This window comes from Poeciliopsis prolifica, unplaced genomic scaffold (assembly GCF_027474105.1).
Source record: "Poeciliopsis prolifica strain line A6 unplaced genomic scaffold, Auburn_PproV2 SCAFFOLD016, whole genome shotgun sequence".
Classification (NCBI taxonomy): domain Eukaryota; kingdom Metazoa; phylum Chordata; class Actinopteri; order Cyprinodontiformes; family Poeciliidae; genus Poeciliopsis; species Poeciliopsis prolifica.
The window spans coordinates 4124344-4145358 of NW_026562391.1; the positions used below are offsets into that span (position 1 = coordinate 4124344).

The 21015-nt window shown below is 38.0% G+C and overlaps 1 protein-coding gene across 3 annotated transcripts in view; it reads right to left on the reverse strand.

The window, feature by feature from the left end:
• The window catches only part of gcgrb (glucagon receptor b), a 58089-nt gene that overhangs the window by 14557 nt on the left and 22517 nt on the right, over positions 1–21015 (reverse strand). Inside the window, exons 1-5 of one of the 3 annotated variants that reach the window (XM_055041168.1) lie at positions 4707–5986; positions 4163–4234; positions 1790–1934; positions 1525–1621; positions 1323–1430 (exon numbers count right to left, since the gene is read on the reverse strand). In XM_055041168.1, coding sequence (XP_054897143.1) covers positions 1323–1430; positions 1525–1621; positions 1790–1843 — 259 coding nt within the window. In that variant the 5' untranslated portion in view covers positions 1844–1934; positions 4163–4234; positions 4707–5986. Of the gene's footprint in view, positions 1–1322; positions 1431–1524; positions 1622–1789; positions 3169–4162; positions 4235–4706; positions 5987–21015 lie in introns of those variants that run through there. The other 2 variants (XM_055041167.1, XM_055041166.1) reach the window with 2 other exon arrangements.

Sequence of the window (21015 nt, forward strand, 5' to 3'; positions counted from 1 at the left end):
TTATTGCTTTCATATATCGATCATGGTGAGTTTTTAGATACTATAAAAATTACACACACACAAAAAAAACGACGTAAAAAATAATGACAATTAAATCAAAATATGTACCATACAATGAGTGATTGCAAAAAATATTCACCCACCTTCCAAGTCAACATTTAGAAGATGCACCTTTGGCAACAATCACAAGTTTTTGTGCAAGATCTGTATGCAGTATGAATTATTCTGGCTCTCTTTTTAGAAATTTAAGATGCTCTTGCACTACCAAATGAAAATAATGGGTTATTTTGCTTATTTTAAACAGTTCAAAAACATCCCCATGTTTTTTTTTCTTTTGTTCTGGACTTTGGTTTGGATAAAAACGTACTGAATGTAGAGAAAACTCATTAAAGCTAAACATGAGAGGAAGACATTCAGGCGATGGATTAGAGTGCATCAGACAAAGCCACGATTCTCTGGATTTTGCTCGATAATCTCCAGTCGGAGGTTAAAATGTTGTCTCAGATTTCCTCGTGTAGAAGAACATTAACACAAGTAGCAGTTGTTCAAATTGACCAAAGCAACAAAGATCACTTTTTAAGCAGCAGCGAAATCTGATTTTGAGAACATTTCAGAAATTATAACTTTTGGTTTAACTGTGTTTAATTAACGGAGGTAGGCGATCCAGCATTAATAAATGTTTTGTTAGGTTTTTTTGTTTGCTTGTTTGTTGTTATTGTTTTTGTTTTTTTGTGTTTTTTACCAAATTATCTGCACCACAATTAGTTGCAGATTAATTGTAGAAATTGTACAAAATTATTCTTTCAGGAAATACTATAAATTCCAATCAATCTAATGCAACTCTTTTTTTTAGGTACAAAGTTACTTGTTCTGGCTGCAGTTGGCATAAATGTTTTTTTAATAAATCCCTAAATATTTGTGTAATTCCTGGTTTGAATGGGAATTTTTTTAACTCTGTGAATACATCTTAAAAGATTTGCCTCAGCTTCTTGTTCCTGAACAAGAAGAAGACTCAAACTCAGATTTGCTCACTTTTAGCACCTGAAAATACCTCTGTTTATGTTTTAGACAATAACTTATAAAGTCGACCACTGTCTGGGAACCTGACTTTAATAACTCATGAATTTCTGTTTCTTCTGACATAGATGCCAGTTTCTCAACTGCAACCACTGAAAATTATAACAATGCAGTTTCTCTTGGTGGCAGCAAGGTTTTTCTTAAAAAAAAAGAAACAACTCATTCTTATACAAGTGCCAACATTTCTGTTCTTGCTATGTTGTGCAGTTTTACTCCTTTTTTTTTCTTTTAACGGTCTCACTGACCTTTTCGATGCCATGGCAGGAACGTTGGGCAGGAGACATTTACTGTGGTGCCTGGACGTCCATCAGGCCAGCAGGCATACAAATCAAAGGTTCTGTTACACACCAACCCTGCAACGCACACCCAGATAACAACACATAATTGTTGCTTTGGATGGATGTAAGTCGGACATAAAATTTTCCTTCATGAAGTTCAGTCGCTCACCTGTGGCAGGGGGCGTGGAATTGATCTGGCTTGTGCAATTGTCCTTGTAGTTGCTCCACTTCTCCTTCACAAGCTCCAGAGAGTTAGCAACGGACCCCTGCAACGGAGAGGCTTCGTGAGACTTCAGCAACACAACAGCAGCCCACTTCCCCCCGGCGTCTCAGTCCCACTCAGGAGGAACCCAAGGATGAGTGGATTAGGGAGGGATTAAAGTTGTGTTTAATTTTATGTGTGAAAGACAAGGAGGGTATTAGTAACACTGTACCTTAGTGCAGCTGGAGAGCGTAAGCAAGGCCAAGAGGAGACACACCTGGGACATCCCACCGCTGCTGGGAAGATGGGGGTCGGTGGGGACCAGAAGAGAAAGGAATCCCACATGAGGCAGGCCCGGCCCTATTTCACCCCACGGCCTGTACACACACACACACACACACACACAACACACATACACGCATACACACACGTACAAAAAGATCAAATAAAACAGAGAGGATTTATTTTCTGAGAGTGTGGTGGAGGTGGTTGGAGCCAGACGTTTGCAGCATAACATTTCGCCACATTAGTGTCAAACACACGGTGTTCTGTGTCGGCCTTTAGGAAAATAAAGATGCCCGTGAGCAAAATTTACACCCCAATTCATTTCAGTTCACCGCACAGCTTTTCAGAGAATGAGCGATCCATAATGTGACGCAGCTCTGTCACTAATGGTCTACAGTACATACACAGGAGCTCTCGTCAATACTTCAAAACAGTTTTTAAAAACATCAGCTCATGCCGTGCAACGATTGGTTCATCATAACAGACACTTTGCAGTGCAGAGAAGAAGCATTTTCAAAAAATGTATGCATATTTTGTTGCATCACAGCCACATAACTCTTAATACTTTATTTCGATATCATGTGATAGATCAACACAAAGCAGTGCATGTCTGTGAAGTGGAAGGAAGTTGAAGAATGGTTTTTAAATTGTTCCACAAATACATCCCTGCTTATGGCAAACATGGCAACAATATTTTAGTAAACGTAAATTATTTAACTTACATTTTTTGCTACATTATAAACAGATGAGATTTTCTTTTAAAAATATATCACTAAAAATACATGATTTAAAGAGTCAGTATTTTTGTATTATCGTTTATTTTCTCTTTAACTTCATAATTAAAACTGATTTTATACTTTTATCGTCTTCGAAATAAACAAACTTTCTAAGGCCCCAGCAGTGCCGCGTAGCGGACCACAGGTGGCAGCGGCCTCCACTTTGAAAAACAAATCGTTAGAGAACATTAGCGAACAAATAGCATCATGGAGGAGTACAGCAGACAGACAGGTCAGTGAGACTGATTTGGAGAAGCCGGGTTAGGTTATAAAACAGCATCCCGATCTTTAAAACTCTCAAGAAATACTTTCCCTGAACACACCAGAAACACGGCAGTGGCAGCATAATGCTGAGCAGTTTCTTTTCTTTGGCGGGAACTGGGAAACTGCAAGAAAAGAGTTTTCCCAAATGTGATGTGAAAACCTCACATCACATTTGAGGTTTCCACATTATCGATTCACATAATAGATTCACATAACACAAACACTTTTGCAAGGCATTCTCCTTGATTCATGTTTGCTTTATTTATTTATTTTTTTTTCCAGGCTGTGACACCGGTCGACCGTCTTTGCCCACGCAGTTGGAGAACAAAACGAAATCTGAAACGTTTCTGCAAAAAACACCTTGAGCATGGAAACATTTTTGGCTAAAACGTTTCAAATTCCATTCTGTTCCAGTCGATTTTTGCTTCAGACGCAAGAGGATCCCATGTGGTGCCGAGTCCGGGCTTCTCACAGGAATCTGAGCAAAACATCAACAGCCTGTCACGCTGTACAGATTAGAGCATTGCTTTTATTTTATCTTTTAAAAAAGGACCACAGAACAAACAATGAAACAAATTGCTGGGATTTAATGCTGCAGTTGTAATCCTCTTTTTCTATGAACACATTGGATTCCTATTAAGTGAACAGCAAACGAGCGCAGAGTAGGAACATAAGTTGTTTTGGGGCTAAATACAACAAAATCAAAGGGATTAGAAATATTCCGAGAAATGTATTTGCTTTTAAAAAAAAATCCGACAATAAATTTGAATCTTTGGGAGGTTCTTAAAATGTATGCAACGATTTAGTCACTAATTTGTTTCCATCCAGCATTCCTAAAAATAAAAAATAAATCATTTATGTATGTCAAATCCATCACTGGATTACCTTTCCCATATTTTTAGAACTTTACATGCTGGACAAGAGGGTTTAGGAGGATTACGAAAGATAAGCTTCAAAATATGACAGGTTTGAAAGGCAAACTAAACATTGTTGGTTTTGCTCTTTCCATAGATTTGTTCGCAACAGCAAAAATAATAATAATAATAATCTGTTCTCATCCGTTAAGCTGCAGCGGTTGAGATTATGAGCCATGCCTGGGACTCCCTCTGCTTTGCTGATGGTGCTCCTCACAGTGGACTGAATATTTCTTTTGAAATGGAAATACTTGAATATGAACTACTATTGTAAATACAGCAGTGCTTCAAATTGAGCCACTTTTGTTCATTTGTGTCTGAAAGAGATGAAAGAAACATGACAATAACACTAATTGCGGTACTTACTATCACATTGCTAGCGTTTTGTTAAACTCTTCTCTCTATGAATTATTTTTTCCCTCAATGTCCTGAAGATCTCTGCAGGTTTCAGGAAAAAAATGGAGGGAGTGTAAGAACAACTTGAAATAATTTGTATAATAGTTGAAAACATATTATACAAATTATAATATGTATGATATATATATAATGTTCATTATGTGAGAAAGGATAAAAGACATACATATGCCTCTTGAAAATACAAACATTTCTGTTTTGCTCTTAGGTACTGTAATAATAATAATAATAATAATAATAATAATAATAATAATAATAAATAAGTTTTTTGAATTATTTTAATAAAATCAATATTTTTTATTATTATTATATTGAAGAAAATGTAAAACCTTAATTAAATACTGTTAATTAAGGTTTTTAACAACCTTAACTTTTAAATATGCCTTAAAAAGTGAAGATAATGTATTACGGATTTAATCACAATTTTGTATTGCAGTGGATTGACCAGTTTGGATATTTTTCTGTGGAATATAATTCTTATTGATGAACACATTACCTATTTGCACATACTTTAGTGTTTGAAGGACAATAAATCTTGAGAAGCCACATTTCGTCGACTCAATGCTATTGGCTGTTGTTTGCAACTGAGCCAGTCCATAAGTGGCATTTGTTTTCATTGCTGCTGTTTCCCAGAGCATGGAAGTAAGGACGAGCGCCGGCGTTAGCTTCTGCAGACACATTGCAGCAGTGGTGGAGCTAGACTTTTTTTTCAAGGGGCGGCCAAAGGGTGAGCAAGGCTTTATCAGAGGGGTCAATATACAAATTATGAGCAAAAAGAAGCAAATATTTTCTCACACACACTCAAATTAAAATGGTGTATTTAACAAAGATTTGCCATGACCAAACAAGATGTTAAACGGCACTATGGAACAGTGAACATGTAAATGTAAACTCAGAGCCCAGAATATGACCAAAAACAAATTCTCAAAAATAAATAAATAAAACTGGCTCCAAATCCTCAGGAAATCCAAATTCCTTGCAGGGTTTAGTAACTCAGGTGTTCAACTAAGTGTTTGTTGAAGACAAACACTTCAACAAACACATGGATCAAAGAAGACGTGTTCCACTAGCCGTGGACCTCAGAAGACGTAACCTCTTTACCAGTTTTACAACTCAGGTGATCTACCTGTGCGCATGTGGGTCACCAGAAGAGGGTTTTTTTGCCTCTGGATCCGGTGACTTCGGAAACCTGAATCCAAGGACTCAGCGTGTTGGGGCCAGAAATCCAGCTGCATGCCAAGCTGGGGCCAGAGATCCTCCTGGACCAGGGCTAGGCAACTCCAGGCCTCGAGAGCCGGTCTCCTGCAACTTTTAGATGTCTCCCTGGTCCAACACAGCTGATTCAAATAGCTGAACCACCTCCTAAATGCACTCAAGTTCTCCAGAGTTCTGCTAATGACCCCATTATTTGACTCAGGTGTGTTGAAGTGAAAACACATCTAAGTTGCAGGAGACCGGCTCTTGAGGCCTGGAGTTGCCTACCCCTGTCCTGGACAATCTGTAGTGGATGTTGTGGCTCCTTGGCTGCTGTACACAGATTCCCCAATTGAGGCTCCAATTTATTCTTTCCCTATTGTTCAATTCATGATTTCAGTGGGTGACAGACAACAAGCACTCTTCAACCAGGTATCGTCTCCACCTGCTGCAGGTCCTTGGTTCTTAAAATGGGTCCCAGTATCAGATCTTATTGTATTTATTTATTTGTTATCATTTAATCAGCATATACTTCTATAATTAATCAACTAATTATTGTCCTGTTTAGGTAAAATAAAAATGATTTCCCTAAATATCAAGATAACTTATTTTATTATTTGCAAAGCTTTAAATATACCCAAAAGTTAAAAAATGTCAGTGAAGCTAATTGACAGTAAAACAATTGTTCTTTTGAAAACCCATCTGTAGAATATGTATTTAATTTAACAATATATTGTCTTCTTTTCCTTCTGCAGTGTTTGTCATATTCGACATTAAGCTTTGGCAAAAACTTGATTAGAATAAATTTATTAGGTGAGGAAAAATATTTAGTGTAGACCTTCCTGAATGACCTTTTACAACATATTGTTATTTTGAACCGAAGCAGCTGAGGCGCAGCAGTCGAGCGATCAACTCACACCAAATTCATGCTGTTACACGAGACGCACTGCTCTCTTTTTTAAGTCATACTCAAAATTTTAATAATTATAATATTGAAAATTATATTTTTTCTTCAATAGCTTGAAAGTCATGTTCCCTATTGACTCAAAGTCAGTGTGAAACAATTCTTCTGCAGAGAGGAGGTACCTTCTTCTTCATTGCATTTGAAGCTTTCTGATATTATTTTAATTGTATTTTTGTCATAATTTAGAGGATGCATTTCAAAATAACGCAACACTTTTAATGCAGCTTTGCATTAAAGTGTCATTTACCGACTGACACTTCACGACAACAGTGGTAAACATTCATAAAGTCTTCTCCATGTTCATGACAGATGTTATGTCATGTTTATATGTCATGTCAGTCTTATGCACAGCTTGTCAAATAAATGTTATTGATAGACCGATCTTTTTAGATCGATCAGATAAAAATCTAGATAAAAAGATATCCATCTACCAAGAGATCTATGAAGAGCAATCTAGCTATAGATCTATATCTATCATCTATCTTTCTAGATAGATATTGATCTATCTAGATATATGTATAGATAGATCTAGATGATGTATCTATCCAGATAGATCTAGCTATAGGTCAAGAGATAGTTATCTATCCATCTGATCTATAGATAGATCTGGATAGCTCTATCTAGCTAACTAGATAGATCTATTAAGGTAGATCTATCTATCTATTTAAATATAGATATATCTATATACAGATATATCAAAAGATACATCTATAGATAGATCTATAGATGTATAAACATCTATATCTATATATCTATATCTATATAGATAGATCTATAGATGTATAAACATCTATAGATCTATCTATATAGATATAGATATATATAGATTTCTATCTATACCTAGATAGAAATCTATTTATCTTTCTGTCTGTCTGTCTATCGTTTTTTTAGGGAAACCGGAGTACCCGGAGAAAACCTTCATTTAAAGTATGATTACTTAATTTTACTAATAAAGAAAATTATAGACAATCTATCTGTCTATCTATAGACAGATAGATACATATATATAGATATATTGATCTATCTATACCTAGATAGAAATCTATTTAACTTTCTGTCTGTCTGTCTATCGTTTTTTTAGGGAAACCGGAGTACCCGGAGAAAACCTTCATTTAAAGTATGATTACTTAATTTTACTATTAAAGAAAATTATAGACAATATCTATCTGTCTATCTATAGACAGATAAATACATATATATAGATATATTGATCTATCTATACCTAGATAGAAATCTATTTAACTTTCTGTCTGTCTGTCTATCATTTTTTTAGGGAAACCGGAGTACCCGGAGAAAACCTTCATTTAAAGTATGATTACTTAATTTTACTAATAAAGAAAATTATAGACAATATCTATCTGTCTATCTATAGACAGATAGATACATATATAGATATATTGATCTATCTATACCTAGATAGAAATCTATTTAACTTTCTGTCTGTCTGTCTATCGTTTTTTTAGGGAAACCGGAGTACCCGGAGAACCTTCATTTAAAGTATGATTACTTAATTTTACTATTAAAGAAATTATAGACAATATCTATCTGTCTATCTATAGACAGATAAATACATATATATAGATATATTGATCTATCTATACCTAGATAGAAATCTATTTAACTTTCTGTCTGTCTGTCTATCGTTTTTTTAGGGAAACCGGAGTACCCGGAGAAAACCTTCATTTAAAGTATGATTACTTAATTTTACTAATAAAGAAAATTATAGACAATATCTATCTGTCTATCTATAGACAGATAGATACATATATATAGATATATTGATCTATCTATACCTAGATAGAAATCTATTTAACTTTCTGTCTGTCTGTCTATCGTTTTTTTAGGGAAACCGGAGTACCCGGAGAAAACCTTCATTTAAAGTATGATTACTTAATTTTACTATTAAAGAGAATTATAGACAATATATGTCTGTCTATAGACAGATAGATGCATATATATAGATAGATATATATTGATCTATCGATCTGTCTGTCTTGACTATCCACCATTTTTGTAGGGAAACCGGAGCGCCCAGAGAAAACCTTTATTTAAAGTACGATTACTTAATTGTAGTAATAAAGAAAATTACAGACAATATCTATCTACCCATCTATGTACCTGTGTTATTTTTGTAGGGAAACTGGAGCACCCAGCGAAAACCTATTATAATTACTTAAATTTGCTAATATATGTCTAACATAGCTGACGAACAATCTCACAAAGATGTTAGTTCAAAGTTGAACCACTTGGGTCGCACTCCTTGGCCAGCTGAGAAACATCATTCAGTCGATTCTGGGCTAGATGGCAATTTTACCCCCTTACTACTCTGGGAAATCGTCACGGAAGCGCACAGTCTTGGATTTCAGTGAGGGACGCTTGACAGGCTTGGTACTGCTAACTTTCTCATCACCGAGTGAAGGACTGCTGGATTTTGCGTCGCCCTGGTTGTCAACAGGATGACCTTGATGTCTAAAAGTAGGAAGCCCAAGAAAGTCTTGAGGATTTTGCCCAAATATCTGCGAGTACAAGGCATGTGATGTTTGTGAGTAGGATGCTTGTGATGTTTGTCTGTAGGATGTCCATGATGTTTGTCTGTAGGATGTCCATGATGTTTGTCTGTAGGATGTCCATGATGTTTGTCTGTAGGATGTCCATGATGTTTGTCTGTAGGATGTCCATGATGTTTGTCTGTAGGATGTCCATGATGTTTGTCTGTAGGATGCCTGTGATGTTTGTGAGTAGAATGTCCATGATGTTTTCTGTCGGATGTCCATCATGTTTCTCAAGAGATAACACGTCAAGTTTGTCATTTGATCGCATCTCTTCTAGCTCAGGAAAAAAGGCGTCAGGTTTTTGATAAGAATGCAGATAAGGTTTGTAACCAAAATGCACATCATGTTTGTGGCCAGCATGAACATCCGGTTTGTCAGGAGAATGCACCGTTCTTCTTTCCACAAGGGACGTGGACCCACTTCTCTCTGGTGCTGCTGCTGGCAGAGTCTCCTGAACTTTGTGATAAACTGGTTTTTTCTGAACAACATTTTTACTGTCCTCTGGAGATGGGACCAGTTCAGGAAACCTGCTCTCACTCTTGTGTTGTACAAACACCGACGTGGACTGGAAGCCTTCCTTTGGGCCACCAACACTGTGAAATATCTCTCTCTGTCTTATAATTTCCTCCCTAATGACTGGTTTAGTCTTCTTCTGGGTGCTGAATCTCTGCTGCTTCTCCTTCTTTTTCTCAATTTCTTCCAACCTATGAAGCCGGTCCGATTCCATCAAGGAATGTAACTCCTGCTTTTTCATCTTCTCCATTTCTATCTTCTTCTGCCGTTTGTATTCAACTTGACCATCCCAAGCAGCAGTCAAAGATTTTTGCATTTCAGCTTTCTTTTTTCTCTCCTGTTCATCAAGGAACCTTTGGGGAATCCTCTGCGGAGCCATGTCCTTGTAAAACTTTTGTCCCTCCAAAGCATCTTTGGCAGATCTGAAGTTGTGTTTTTTCACAACTTCAGATCTGGGCAAATCAAAAACTTCTCGTTTGGTCTTTTTAAGCGTCTCTGGTAGTTTATCCTTCTGTCTTGTTTCTTCAATGATTTTCTTCCTCTGTTCTTCTCTCCAAATGATCAATTCTTTTTCATAAATAAATTGTTTTCCAGTCCTCTTCTTCAGTTCCTCTCCTTTTTTAACTAAGGCTTCCAGTTTATTTTTATAATCAATTTTTCTCCTGAGTTCTTGGTCCAGTTCAATCGCTGTCTCAATATCGATTCCCTCTTCTGAAATGGAGCTGGAAGTGGAGTAGGAGCTTTTGCTCGAATCAGAGTCGGAGGTGGAGGAGGAGTCAGCTGTTTCAGGCTTTTTCTCTTTTGGCTTCTTCTTTTTGGCTTCTTTTTTCTTTCGTTGTTCTTCCTCTTTCTTCAGTCGTTCTTCCTGTTTCCTTTGTTGTTCTAAATATTTTGGAAGTGTTGGCAACCTTTCTAATAAAGTGCCCAAATAATTATCTTTCCCTACAAATTGGGAATGTTGGTTCAGATTAGGTCTTCCGTTTTTTGTTGTAATAAAAGGCAGAAGCCTATTTGTTAACTCGTGCGTTTCTTTTTCTAACTTTTTAGCCATCATGATGAAACTCTATCAATCTCTGGGGTTCTGCACATATGACTCTAGAACACACGCGACACTATGTAAGAGGCTTCAGAGGTGATGTCATAGAACCTTTGACACAAAGCATGGGATCCTAGTGACATCATCAGTTAGGTAGAGGTGTAACATTAGTTGCTATTGCTGTGGTAACCAGGAAAAGCTCTGAAGTGATTCATGCTTTCTAGTGAAGGAGATGTTTCAAACCATCAAACATTTCCAAACAAATTCATTCATATTAAGACAAATATACATTTTTCCAACAATTTAGACTAGCTTCAGCCAATGTGGCTGCAATTGATAAAGGCTTAACAATGTGCAAAACACAATCACCCAGTTTCCCATTAAATCTGCTCAACAGTGTTTTCCTCATCAAAAGACGTTTTTGATGAGGAAAAGTGTTTGATGAACTCAGGTTAAACTGTGGCTGTTTCTCAGCCAGACATTCAGGATGTAGGCTGCTACTGCAACGGGCTGCCTTCAGGGACAGTCGGAAATTACAGTTTTCCTGGTAAATCTTTGCCGATCTCATAAGTATTATATTTTAAAATTACCATTTCTAGTGGGGTGGCAGTAGAGGTGGCAAGGGCTCTGTTGGGGGTGGCAAGTGCCACCCCTGCCACCCCTCTGGCTCCGCCACTGCATTGCAGACTCAGTGTAAAAAGGTAATGGACAAAGGTTTCATACTGTGGTGTTTTTACAAGCAGTGAGAATACCACGAGCTGCTTTAATCTTCTTTAAGCATGCAGCCTCATCTTTTCATTGTTTCACTCCAGTGTCTGAATATCACAATAAATATTTGGAAACGCATTTAGTTTGAAAAGATTAGAACGCACAGCGGCCACAGTGAAAACCTTCTGGAGATGAAAACCTATATCCCAATTCTCATGACGCACACAGTCACAGAAGCAATTGATTTGGCCAGATAAGTCTGCAGAAAGAGGTTAACGTGCTCATGTTAGTATAAAGATGTGTGTATGGGTTATGCAACAGGCCGCCAAGTTAGTGTGTCTGTTTTCATGCAACCAGCATAAGCAGCAAACGACGGCAAGCGGAGAACGACATGTAACTGTCTCAAACTGATCGACCACGCAGGCAGGTTTAACTTTATGCTCACACAATCACAGATAACGCGACGTCTCGGCATGATGATATCTGACCATAATTTACCATCATATTTATATTCGGTGCAGATGAGCTGGGGCTGAAAGCCGGACATTAAATCCTGAAAGCATCTTTCCTGATCTTTAATTTATAGCCACGATGGTATCTTGGGATCTGGAAGATTACCTTAATCTTGGTGCACTTTAGAGCTTTAAGGGATAGTTTTTCGAGTCAAAAAGCCTAACACAGAATTCTCTGAATTTGCCGCCGTTTTCATTCTCGAAACTCAAGCTTAGTGCTTTTTCGCATCTTGTCGTAATGACACACTGCCCTTAAAAACTCGGTGTCTCATCTGTTCTTGTGACCTTGTGTTAAACTCCCATTAAGTATTCATTTTATTTAGCATCTGAGACCTGACAGTGAACTCCAGTGATTATTATTGTAATCTACCTGAGATTTCAACGCAAACGTCGCAACGCCACAGAAAAGACTCAGAAGCCAATAACCTTCTGTGTGAGGAGCGAGGAAGAGAGAGAGACACAAATAAGCAAGAGATAAAAAATAACACCTAATAATTGTTGTGTGACCAAGTTGCTCGGCGGGGCTCATTTGTTTTCCTTTGCGATATTCAGAACTACGAGCGCACTATGTAAATTACCACACATTGGGTAATGTACACTGCGTGTGCATGAGGGAGCCACTAATATCGCTCCATCGCCTGCAGTTATTTCCTTTAACAAACTGTGTGTAGACGCTCATTTGCATTTTTTAATTTGTCCACACACACATACACACACACACGCATGCGCGCACGCATGTTTTTTAAAGGCACAACAAAATAATCCTGGTCTCGCTCGACACTACTGCATGTTTCAAGGAATAAGTCCCACGTTGCAGCTTGTGCAATCATCAGAGGACACATGGAGCTGAACTTTTACCCTAATCCAGGTTTTGTCCCATTATGACATTGAAGTGTCAAAATGTGCCAAACTTGCTGGTGAAACATGTGTGATGTGGTTGCAGTTTGTGCAAAGAGCTAAAAAAGAGATCTTCACTTTAACTCAGTTAAATTCACAAGATGTTTCACACTGCTATTTACTACTGATCATTTCTTTTTATTAAAAAAATTGACTTTTTTATTCTTTTATGCATGACGCAGGAATTTGTCTTTCAAGAAATAAGAGCTGGGTTTCTAATTTTAACTTGAAAGGCTTTTTCTGTCTCTTCTTGGACAATTTTTCTGCTAAAATGTTTGTTGAAAATAATAACTCTTTTGTCATTTCAAAAGTGGTAATTAAATTATAAAAACTTATTTTCTTTTCACTCAATCAAAACATGTTTATTTGCTACTATGCAAACTAGCAAAATCACTTTTTACTATCTGTGCACAGGATCTATTTTTTTTTTAAAGACGTGAAACAAGAATAGCTTCAGCCAAGTCCTTTTAAGCCACATTTGTGTTTGATCATAGGTTGGTTTCTCCTCCTTTTAATGGCAAATTATCAAAATGAATCAATAAAATTAAATGTGATTTGACACTGCCTTTTAACTTCTTCTTCTTGTAGGACAAACTCTGGTTTCTCTGCTCACTGATTTTCTTTGTCCTCTCTTGAGATGAAGATGTAATTTTGCGAAGCAAACATTTCCAGACAATAGAAAATCAGCTTGACTCCATTCTTTTAGCCGCAAAAAGACTGCAGGTTTTAATCAGGAATGCTTGAGTAAACAGCTTAAACAGGAGATGCTTGTGTTATGGGCACATTTGAAAGCAAACCAAACTTTTTTTTATCAAATGGCCTCAAAATGTGAGCATTTCCTTTATTACTTCCCAATAAATCGAGTGCACACAAAGAGATGCCGACTCCTCCCTTCGCATGCCTCCATTTTTATTTAAAAGGAAAAACATGTAAACATACTCTGAATGTTTAATTCTCCTCTCTGCATGATCAAAAAATAATGTCTGCACATGAGAAGAAGTACTTCATATAGAAGATGCCCCTAAATAATGTGGAGTCAAGGAAAAACATCAGCATTCTGATGGAGTTTGTGTAATCAGCGCTTTCATAGATCACACACACGATGATTGGAAATAAATGCCGCTCACCAGTGAAAGGGTGAAGCTGAGGAATTTCAGACACATGTTTATCAGCATAACTACTGCAAACACATCCTACTAAAGTTTTAGCAGCAAAAAACAGGAAGTGACTCTACTGCAAATGTAAATCAAACTGGTACCTAAAACATGTCTACATTTATTGAGTTGTCATTGGAGGAAATTGCACATTTATAGGTTTAAATACTGCTTCCTTGGACAGTATGAAGATGATACAAAACATATTCATGATACTTTTTACACAAGATCATTCTTAGATGATGATATTTTACTCTTGTCAGTTGAGTTCCTTTTCTTTTAGGGGCTCTTGTCTCTTTAAATTCAAACTAACTGTTCAGTGGGTGGCCACGCCCACCCTCTGAACCTTTACACTCACACTGGAAAAAGGTTGAGCAGGAGATGTGGAGCCTCCTGCACAATCAGAACGCACCAAGTGGTTTCTGGAAGGTAAGTCAGCAATACAAACACTTGCCTCTTTCAGCAGCCATTGTACAGCGCATGCAAGGGTAAAACCAGCTGACCAAACGTGCTGGAGCTCAGCTTGGGTTTACATGGCATAAACCTGCTCTCTCTAATCATATGACACATGGTAGTCAGCTAATTTCTTTTTTCTCCTTTTCCACTTAGTCTCATCTATAATCATCTCTGCAATATTAAACCGAACAGATTCCCCTCTTCCTTCCCAGACCGTACCAGTGTGTCTGCCATGAGACCGGGCCTTTCTATTCTCCACTCACGCACTTTCATCAAAGTGCTCAAAACTGCACGATTATCCTGGGGAAAAAAACTAAAAAACATTAGGAAGACAAGCCAAGAGAAGTTGCGTGAGACTGCGGATCCTTTTAAAGCTTTGACCTTAAATGATCGAATGACCAGAAATGACGTTTATGTAAAATGGAAGCTGTTGCTGATTAGCGCTAACGTGACATCGGTCACCCGTGGGTATGGCGTAGCGTTACGGAGTAAACGCATTACCTACAACGAGCGCTTCCAAATTCTGTTGTTTAAATCAATCAAGCCTTCCCAGGGTGACAAGGAGAAGATAATTAAGCAGAGTGAGGAGACAACGTAGGAGGCAACAGAAACATGCGAGCAGCGGCTGTAATGGGACCAAGCCGAGCCGTAATTATGTTGTTTCTGCTTGGGTAAGCCGCTGTGCCCTGTATGACGAATGACACTAAGCTCTAATGTTATTTCTCTCTAAAGCTTTTTATTTTTCACTCTTTCTGTACTTTATACCAGAGAACAGACTTTTTTTTTTTAGTTTTTTGTTTGTTTCAGTTTGTTGTGCATTGTTTTGGTCAATTTAACTAATGATTCAATCAAGACTGCGATCAGTTTTAATAGTTTTTGATCTGTTGTGCTCTACAGAGCTTTGATTTCTTTTCAGTTTAACAGAACAAATATAGATAATACATTTGTACCTATTTGCTCTTGACCATCGGCCAAGCGGAACTCATGCCAAGAACAATTATTTACCTGCTTGCAGATTTCTTCAGCTTTTGCTTGTAAAGGTTTGTCAGCGTCAAACAAATCTAAATATTAAACACAACCTGAGAAAAACAAACAAACAAAAAGGAAACAAGAAGCTGTTTTCTAACTGTACTATTTAATAAATGGAGAAAAGCAATCTGAAACTGATTTTCAAACTTTTACTGCACAAACAATGATTTAGCGAGCTGATATTTGAGGCTTATGATAATCTTTATGTATTTTCCCAGAGAAAAAGAAAGACTGAAACACAGCCACTACTGAACAAAACACAGAAGTGAAACAGTTTATGACAAGTCGCCCAAATCATGAAGCAGCAAAGCCCCCCACTCTGTCACACTGCCACCTTTTTCTGATTTTCTGCATGTTAGTTTTGTACTGATAGAACAGGATTCAAACCCTTTAAAAAAAAACACTTATGTATCAAAAGTATGCAGAGCGGCTTCCCAAAAGTCTTTTAGATCGGATGCTTTTTGGCAAACGTGAGGAAAGCCTTTTATTGCATGTTTTCCCTTTCTACCCAGTCAACTTCTTAATGTTGAGCGATGAAGGTAATGAAGCCAACCTGAGGCGAAGCAGTTTTCTGGGTTTTTTAGTTCTCCCAGATGAGTTATTGATGCACTCTTAGACTGCAGACTGCTTTGCTTATTTAAATCTTTTTTTTTTACCCACATCACATTTTGAGACAGAAACTCAAGTGATTTTTCTGTTATTCCATATGCCAGAAGGTCAGCTGGTGTATCTTCTGACATTTGGCTCAGTTGTCCAACAATGCGTTTAATCACAGTTGGTTTGAATATCTTCTTTTCTCTTAATAAAATTACCATTTGAAAATACTTTGCTCATTTATTCACGTTATGTTTGTCAGATATCAAAAACAGTGTAGCTAAAAAGTAAGACAGGCAACAAGTGAAAGGGAGCAAATATGTCATTTTTAAATATCAATTTTCACATTTGTACCTACATGCTCTTGAACAGAGGCGCTAAAAATCGTTTTGTTTCAGTTCAGTTTTCACAAACATAATAATCCTCGTATTCCTCGCACCTCATTGTCTTTTCTTTCTGTGTCTTTGCAAAGAAGCAATCCTAATGATGTGTTTTGACAGCTGGTGATAAAAGATTCTCAAAGCTCTCAGCACCGAACAACAAATCCACTCAGCTCATCTGCATGGAGGCAGAACCTTCAACCTCAAACGCCCCGACCCGTTGTTCAAACCCTACCATGTGCATTTTTAGATCCTACCAGCGCTTGGAGAAGACAACAGATAAGACTTATTCAATTCTGCTCTGAAAGTGGATCATTTTAGGTTTAATAAAATGGCTTGTATGATATCGCTCACATAAAGTAGCAGCATCATATTTTTATGATGCTGCAAGCACAAATTTGCTGCAAGGCCAGTCAGCCAGATAGCATTTGAAGTACTCTGAGAAAGATAGTAAAAAATTTAACTTCTCTCACTTTAATACATCTCTCAGACCAACGTAGTGTGATGCCGCAGATTTAATTGCCCTGCTAAAAAATTAAGCAGCATGAATGGAACAGCTGTGAAACAGTTCTTTCACATAAGTAAGTTACATTCATAGCACCAAGAGCAACTTTATGACATATATTGTGTTGTCCTTATCATCAGAGTCTGCCAGGACTATTCTCAGACACCCACATGTTAAATGGTGGCAGTAAATAATTTTTTTTTAAAAACTGCTTAATAAAAATTTGAATCTATGTTTTCCCCCATTTAGTTAATTTATTGCTCAAAAACAGGCATTAATAGAGTGTCAAATTTAGATAAGGGGTGAAATGACTCACCACATTAAACAGTCTGCGAGTCGTGCCCTAAGTTAGTTTTTTGGTTGTTTTAGATTAACACAAATGAGCTTCTGTAAGAAAATATCGCTAGACACCATGTTGGCATCTGAATTCCTGTGTTCGATTTGACTTTGTAAGTTCAGTCCATTAACCGTCTATGATTTAAAGAACTCCAAGCGACGGCGACCTAAGCATCTAAAGTCCCTCCCAACGAGCAGGAGATGATGAAAAGAGGTTTAAAGTCACATAACCTAATCCTTTATTTACATCCAGCTCACCACTCTCATGCTGCATAGTGGTGTCCAGATGCAGTCGGGATGTTTTTGTCAGAAACAAAGAAAATTCTTCCCTTGAGAACCAACATCAACTTTATTCAGAGGATGAGGCTCAGAAATCAGAGCAAATGTGAACTTCGTCTTTCATCAGTTGAATTATTTTGTGCATCTTCTGTTTTCAAAGAAAACCATCTTGTTTGCCTGACTGTCCTTCAACTTTTCTGACATAAATCGAATTGAGAACAAACTGGAAAAAGCAGCCAAATATCACGCTTGAGTGCACAAAATACGTTTTTGTTCTTAAGGATAAAGTTCTTTAGTCTTTGCTGGCTACAGAAAATAAGTCAATCCTTGAGTTTTCCTCATGGTTAACACTTGGAAATAGCTTAAATACTTTCAATAACCACTATGCTCAAATTATCAACACTTCCAATGAGGAGACATCTGGACTGGATAGAAATATGGGAATCAGTGAACTGCTGGCAGATGTCTCAAGTGACTCGGGTCCGATTGCTACATTCGGAGATGGTTTCTTTCAAATCAGATGAGCGCTGCACAAGGAAGGCGAGCGGCCAGTTGTGGATTTGGATGAGTGCGGCAGTATCCATGTGAGATCGTAAAAGTTGTGTGCGAAAGAGAAAAAAACCAAACAGGAAAGCAGCGGAGTAAGAAACAGCGTGGTGGGACACATGTGGGAAGATGGCCCGGCCAGCACATACCATTCTCAGTGTCCCGTGGAGAATGCCCAGGGCGAGACCCTAAATCCTCAGCCGTGCCCTTTGGGCTCCATAAATCTCCTGCCACCCATATCCTGCTCCCTTTACATTCTATTTTAGCACTAAATCCATCTTTAGCGCTCCCCCTGCGCTCCTGCCTCCACTAGAAACACAACATTTCACAATTTCCCTCACCAAATGGAGCTCATGAGGAAGTTTATACTCCTGAATCTCAGAAAGATGTAAGAAAAGTTACATGAGAAACAGGTTTTTGTTTTTCAACCCAGAGTCATTTAAATCATCATAAAGCTGAAAAATGACTCAGATGGTTTCGGTACAAAGTACAAAGTTAGAGAGCTTTCTAATGTCATTGCATATTTTATTTGTTTGCTGTTTGTAAAAAGAAGGAGGCTACTGATTATGATTTGGTCGGTTTATCTAAAAACCAAGCCAATTATTCAAAAATTATTTTTGTAGGTAGAGAAGTCGTCTTGTGATCGGAAGGTTGTAGGTTTGACTCCAGCTTCCTCCTGCCACATCCCTGGGCAAGGCATTTACCCTCAAATCGCCCACCGATCTGAGGTGTATAAATGTGGGAGCATTTGTGAGCACGGATGGGTGAATGTGACTCTTGTGCATAAAGTTCCCCGTCCAGGTGCACAGCGACATCTGACAGGAGGAAGTCAGAATCAAACCTTCAACCCACTGTGGCTATTCTACCACTGAACCACAGAGTCCATGAAGAGAAACCTGATGTACTGACGATATACAGTAAGGACAGCAGCTCTGATCATGTCCTCCAACAAGCCTGTGTGAAAATATCACAAGTTTGCGTGTTTTATTGTATCACATCCAAACTAATCCGTGAGCCTGCTTGTCGTGCATTTGCAGATCCCACATCGGCCGACATGCATCGTCAAACCCTGCGGCGCTTGTCAACATGGAGGACATAAAGCGATGACGCAACACTGTAAAATTCCACAATTAAAACACAGAAACAGTCTGAAGGAAGTCAAGAGGGAGAAAAAATTATAGATCTCAAGATCATGATTAAAACTTTGACTGATAGCAAGAAAGTTATAAGGAATAGGCAGCATCAACAATTACCGCCAGCAGTCTTTATGTGTACCTGCACATATGCATGCACTGCCTGCATGTGTGAAAATCTTGACACCTTCATTGTGACTGTAGCGCATTAACACAGGTAAGATGATGGTTGATGGGGAAACAGTGTGGCTGAAATCAGACCAAAGCAGAGGGATGCTGCAAAAGCATAAAAAACACAAAAAAATACGTTCAGCAAGATAAAGTTAATTTCTTTGTTTACAGAGTGGCTGACATGCAAAATGGCGCTGCTGCTATTTGCTGCTATTCGCACAAGTTTAAAAGCTCTGAAAGTTGCGATGGAATAACAAAATCATCAGTCATAAGCCTCAAAGTGCAGCCAGTGTCCTCCAGTGATCTCTGAAAAATAAACCAGCAGATAACGTTAACATCAGCCTAAATTAGCTGCTGCTTTTTGAGGACGCAGTTTGGAAAAAATAAAGTCATTATCTAGAATGAATGAAAAAAAAAACTGATGAATTTCTGGAGCCCTGAGGCTGTTAAAAAAATAAGAGAGAGAGAGAAAGAGAGAGAGAGAGAGAGACAGCAGTGTTTAGTGGAAGTTGGAGAAGAACTGCAACCATGTCACGTCCTTCACTCATGTTACTGTGCAGATTCTGCAAAGCTAAATGCAAAATTGACATAAATCTCTAATAGCGCTCATTCTGATCTCAAACCCATCCTTGAAATCTATTTCTCTGACGTTGATGTGAGTAGTTGGCATCACCATGACGGCAGTGAATCGCGTTGAAGTATCTACGTAAGGGACGACAGTGAACTCCCTTCCATCCAATCAAACTCTCCTGTTGTCATGTATAGCGCTGTGCAGAACGCAGACACAGTCATGCCGTTACCTAAAAAGAAGTAGTAGCTATATTATCACTTTTATTGCTATGACAATAGCACCACAAAGTATCATGATAAAGGATTAAGTTCATGTTACCCTCCACTACTCGATGGTTAAACTCATCGGCTGCATCACCTCATCGGTTCGTTTACTCATGATAACATCTGAAGAAATTTCATGGCAAAAAGAAAAGGCCACCTGGCAAGACATTAAACCGATTACGTCGCTCTTTTGAGTTGACGTTGCAGCTTACTGGAGACGACGAGTCACTGAAGGAGGAAGCCGCCCCCGAACTCCAAAATGGACGCCTCCTACAGAGAGAACTGCTACGTTTTTTTGTCTTGTGTGACTCGGGGGACACATTAGCTGACAGAGAAATGTTGATTCTCTGAGTCCAGTGGAGCATCATGGACTGTTTCTTTTGGCTTTTATCTTAGATTTTATTGAATGAATAATGTTTGTTTTAGTTTAGCAGTTTATGTTGAACAGTTCTGGACAGTAAGAGAGCAAAGGTCACAGCAAAAATGTTGCAAAAAACTAACAAATACCACTTTTTACAGCGACACAATATCCTAGAAAGAAGGAAATAATGCATAACACTTTAACTCCTATCAACTAGAATAGATTATAGAGTATTAATAATGCTGCCTTCTACTTTCTTTTTTTAAAATGTCATTTTGTAATCTGATTATTTTCTGTTCCACTTTTGTTTTTTTTCTTTGTTTAGCATTTTCTTAATTTCCAACTCTTTTCTCAACTTTTTCTTTTTCCTCTATGTTGTTTTTTTTTTGCACCTTAAACACGCTGCAGTGATCATTCACTGTTTTCATGAGCCAGAATGCTTTGCCACTTACAAAAACGTCCATGCCATTCCCAGGGGAATTGGAGCGCAACCTGAGATTAACAGTGACATAAGAAATAAAGGCAGCGTCATTTAAAGATAATCCAACCTGATGGACATGAGGTCTTGAACTGTCTCGACTGCTGGGCTGCCGGTTCGATGCACTTCACTCAGCTGCCCGACTGTCAGCCTTCTTCACATATTTGACTTCA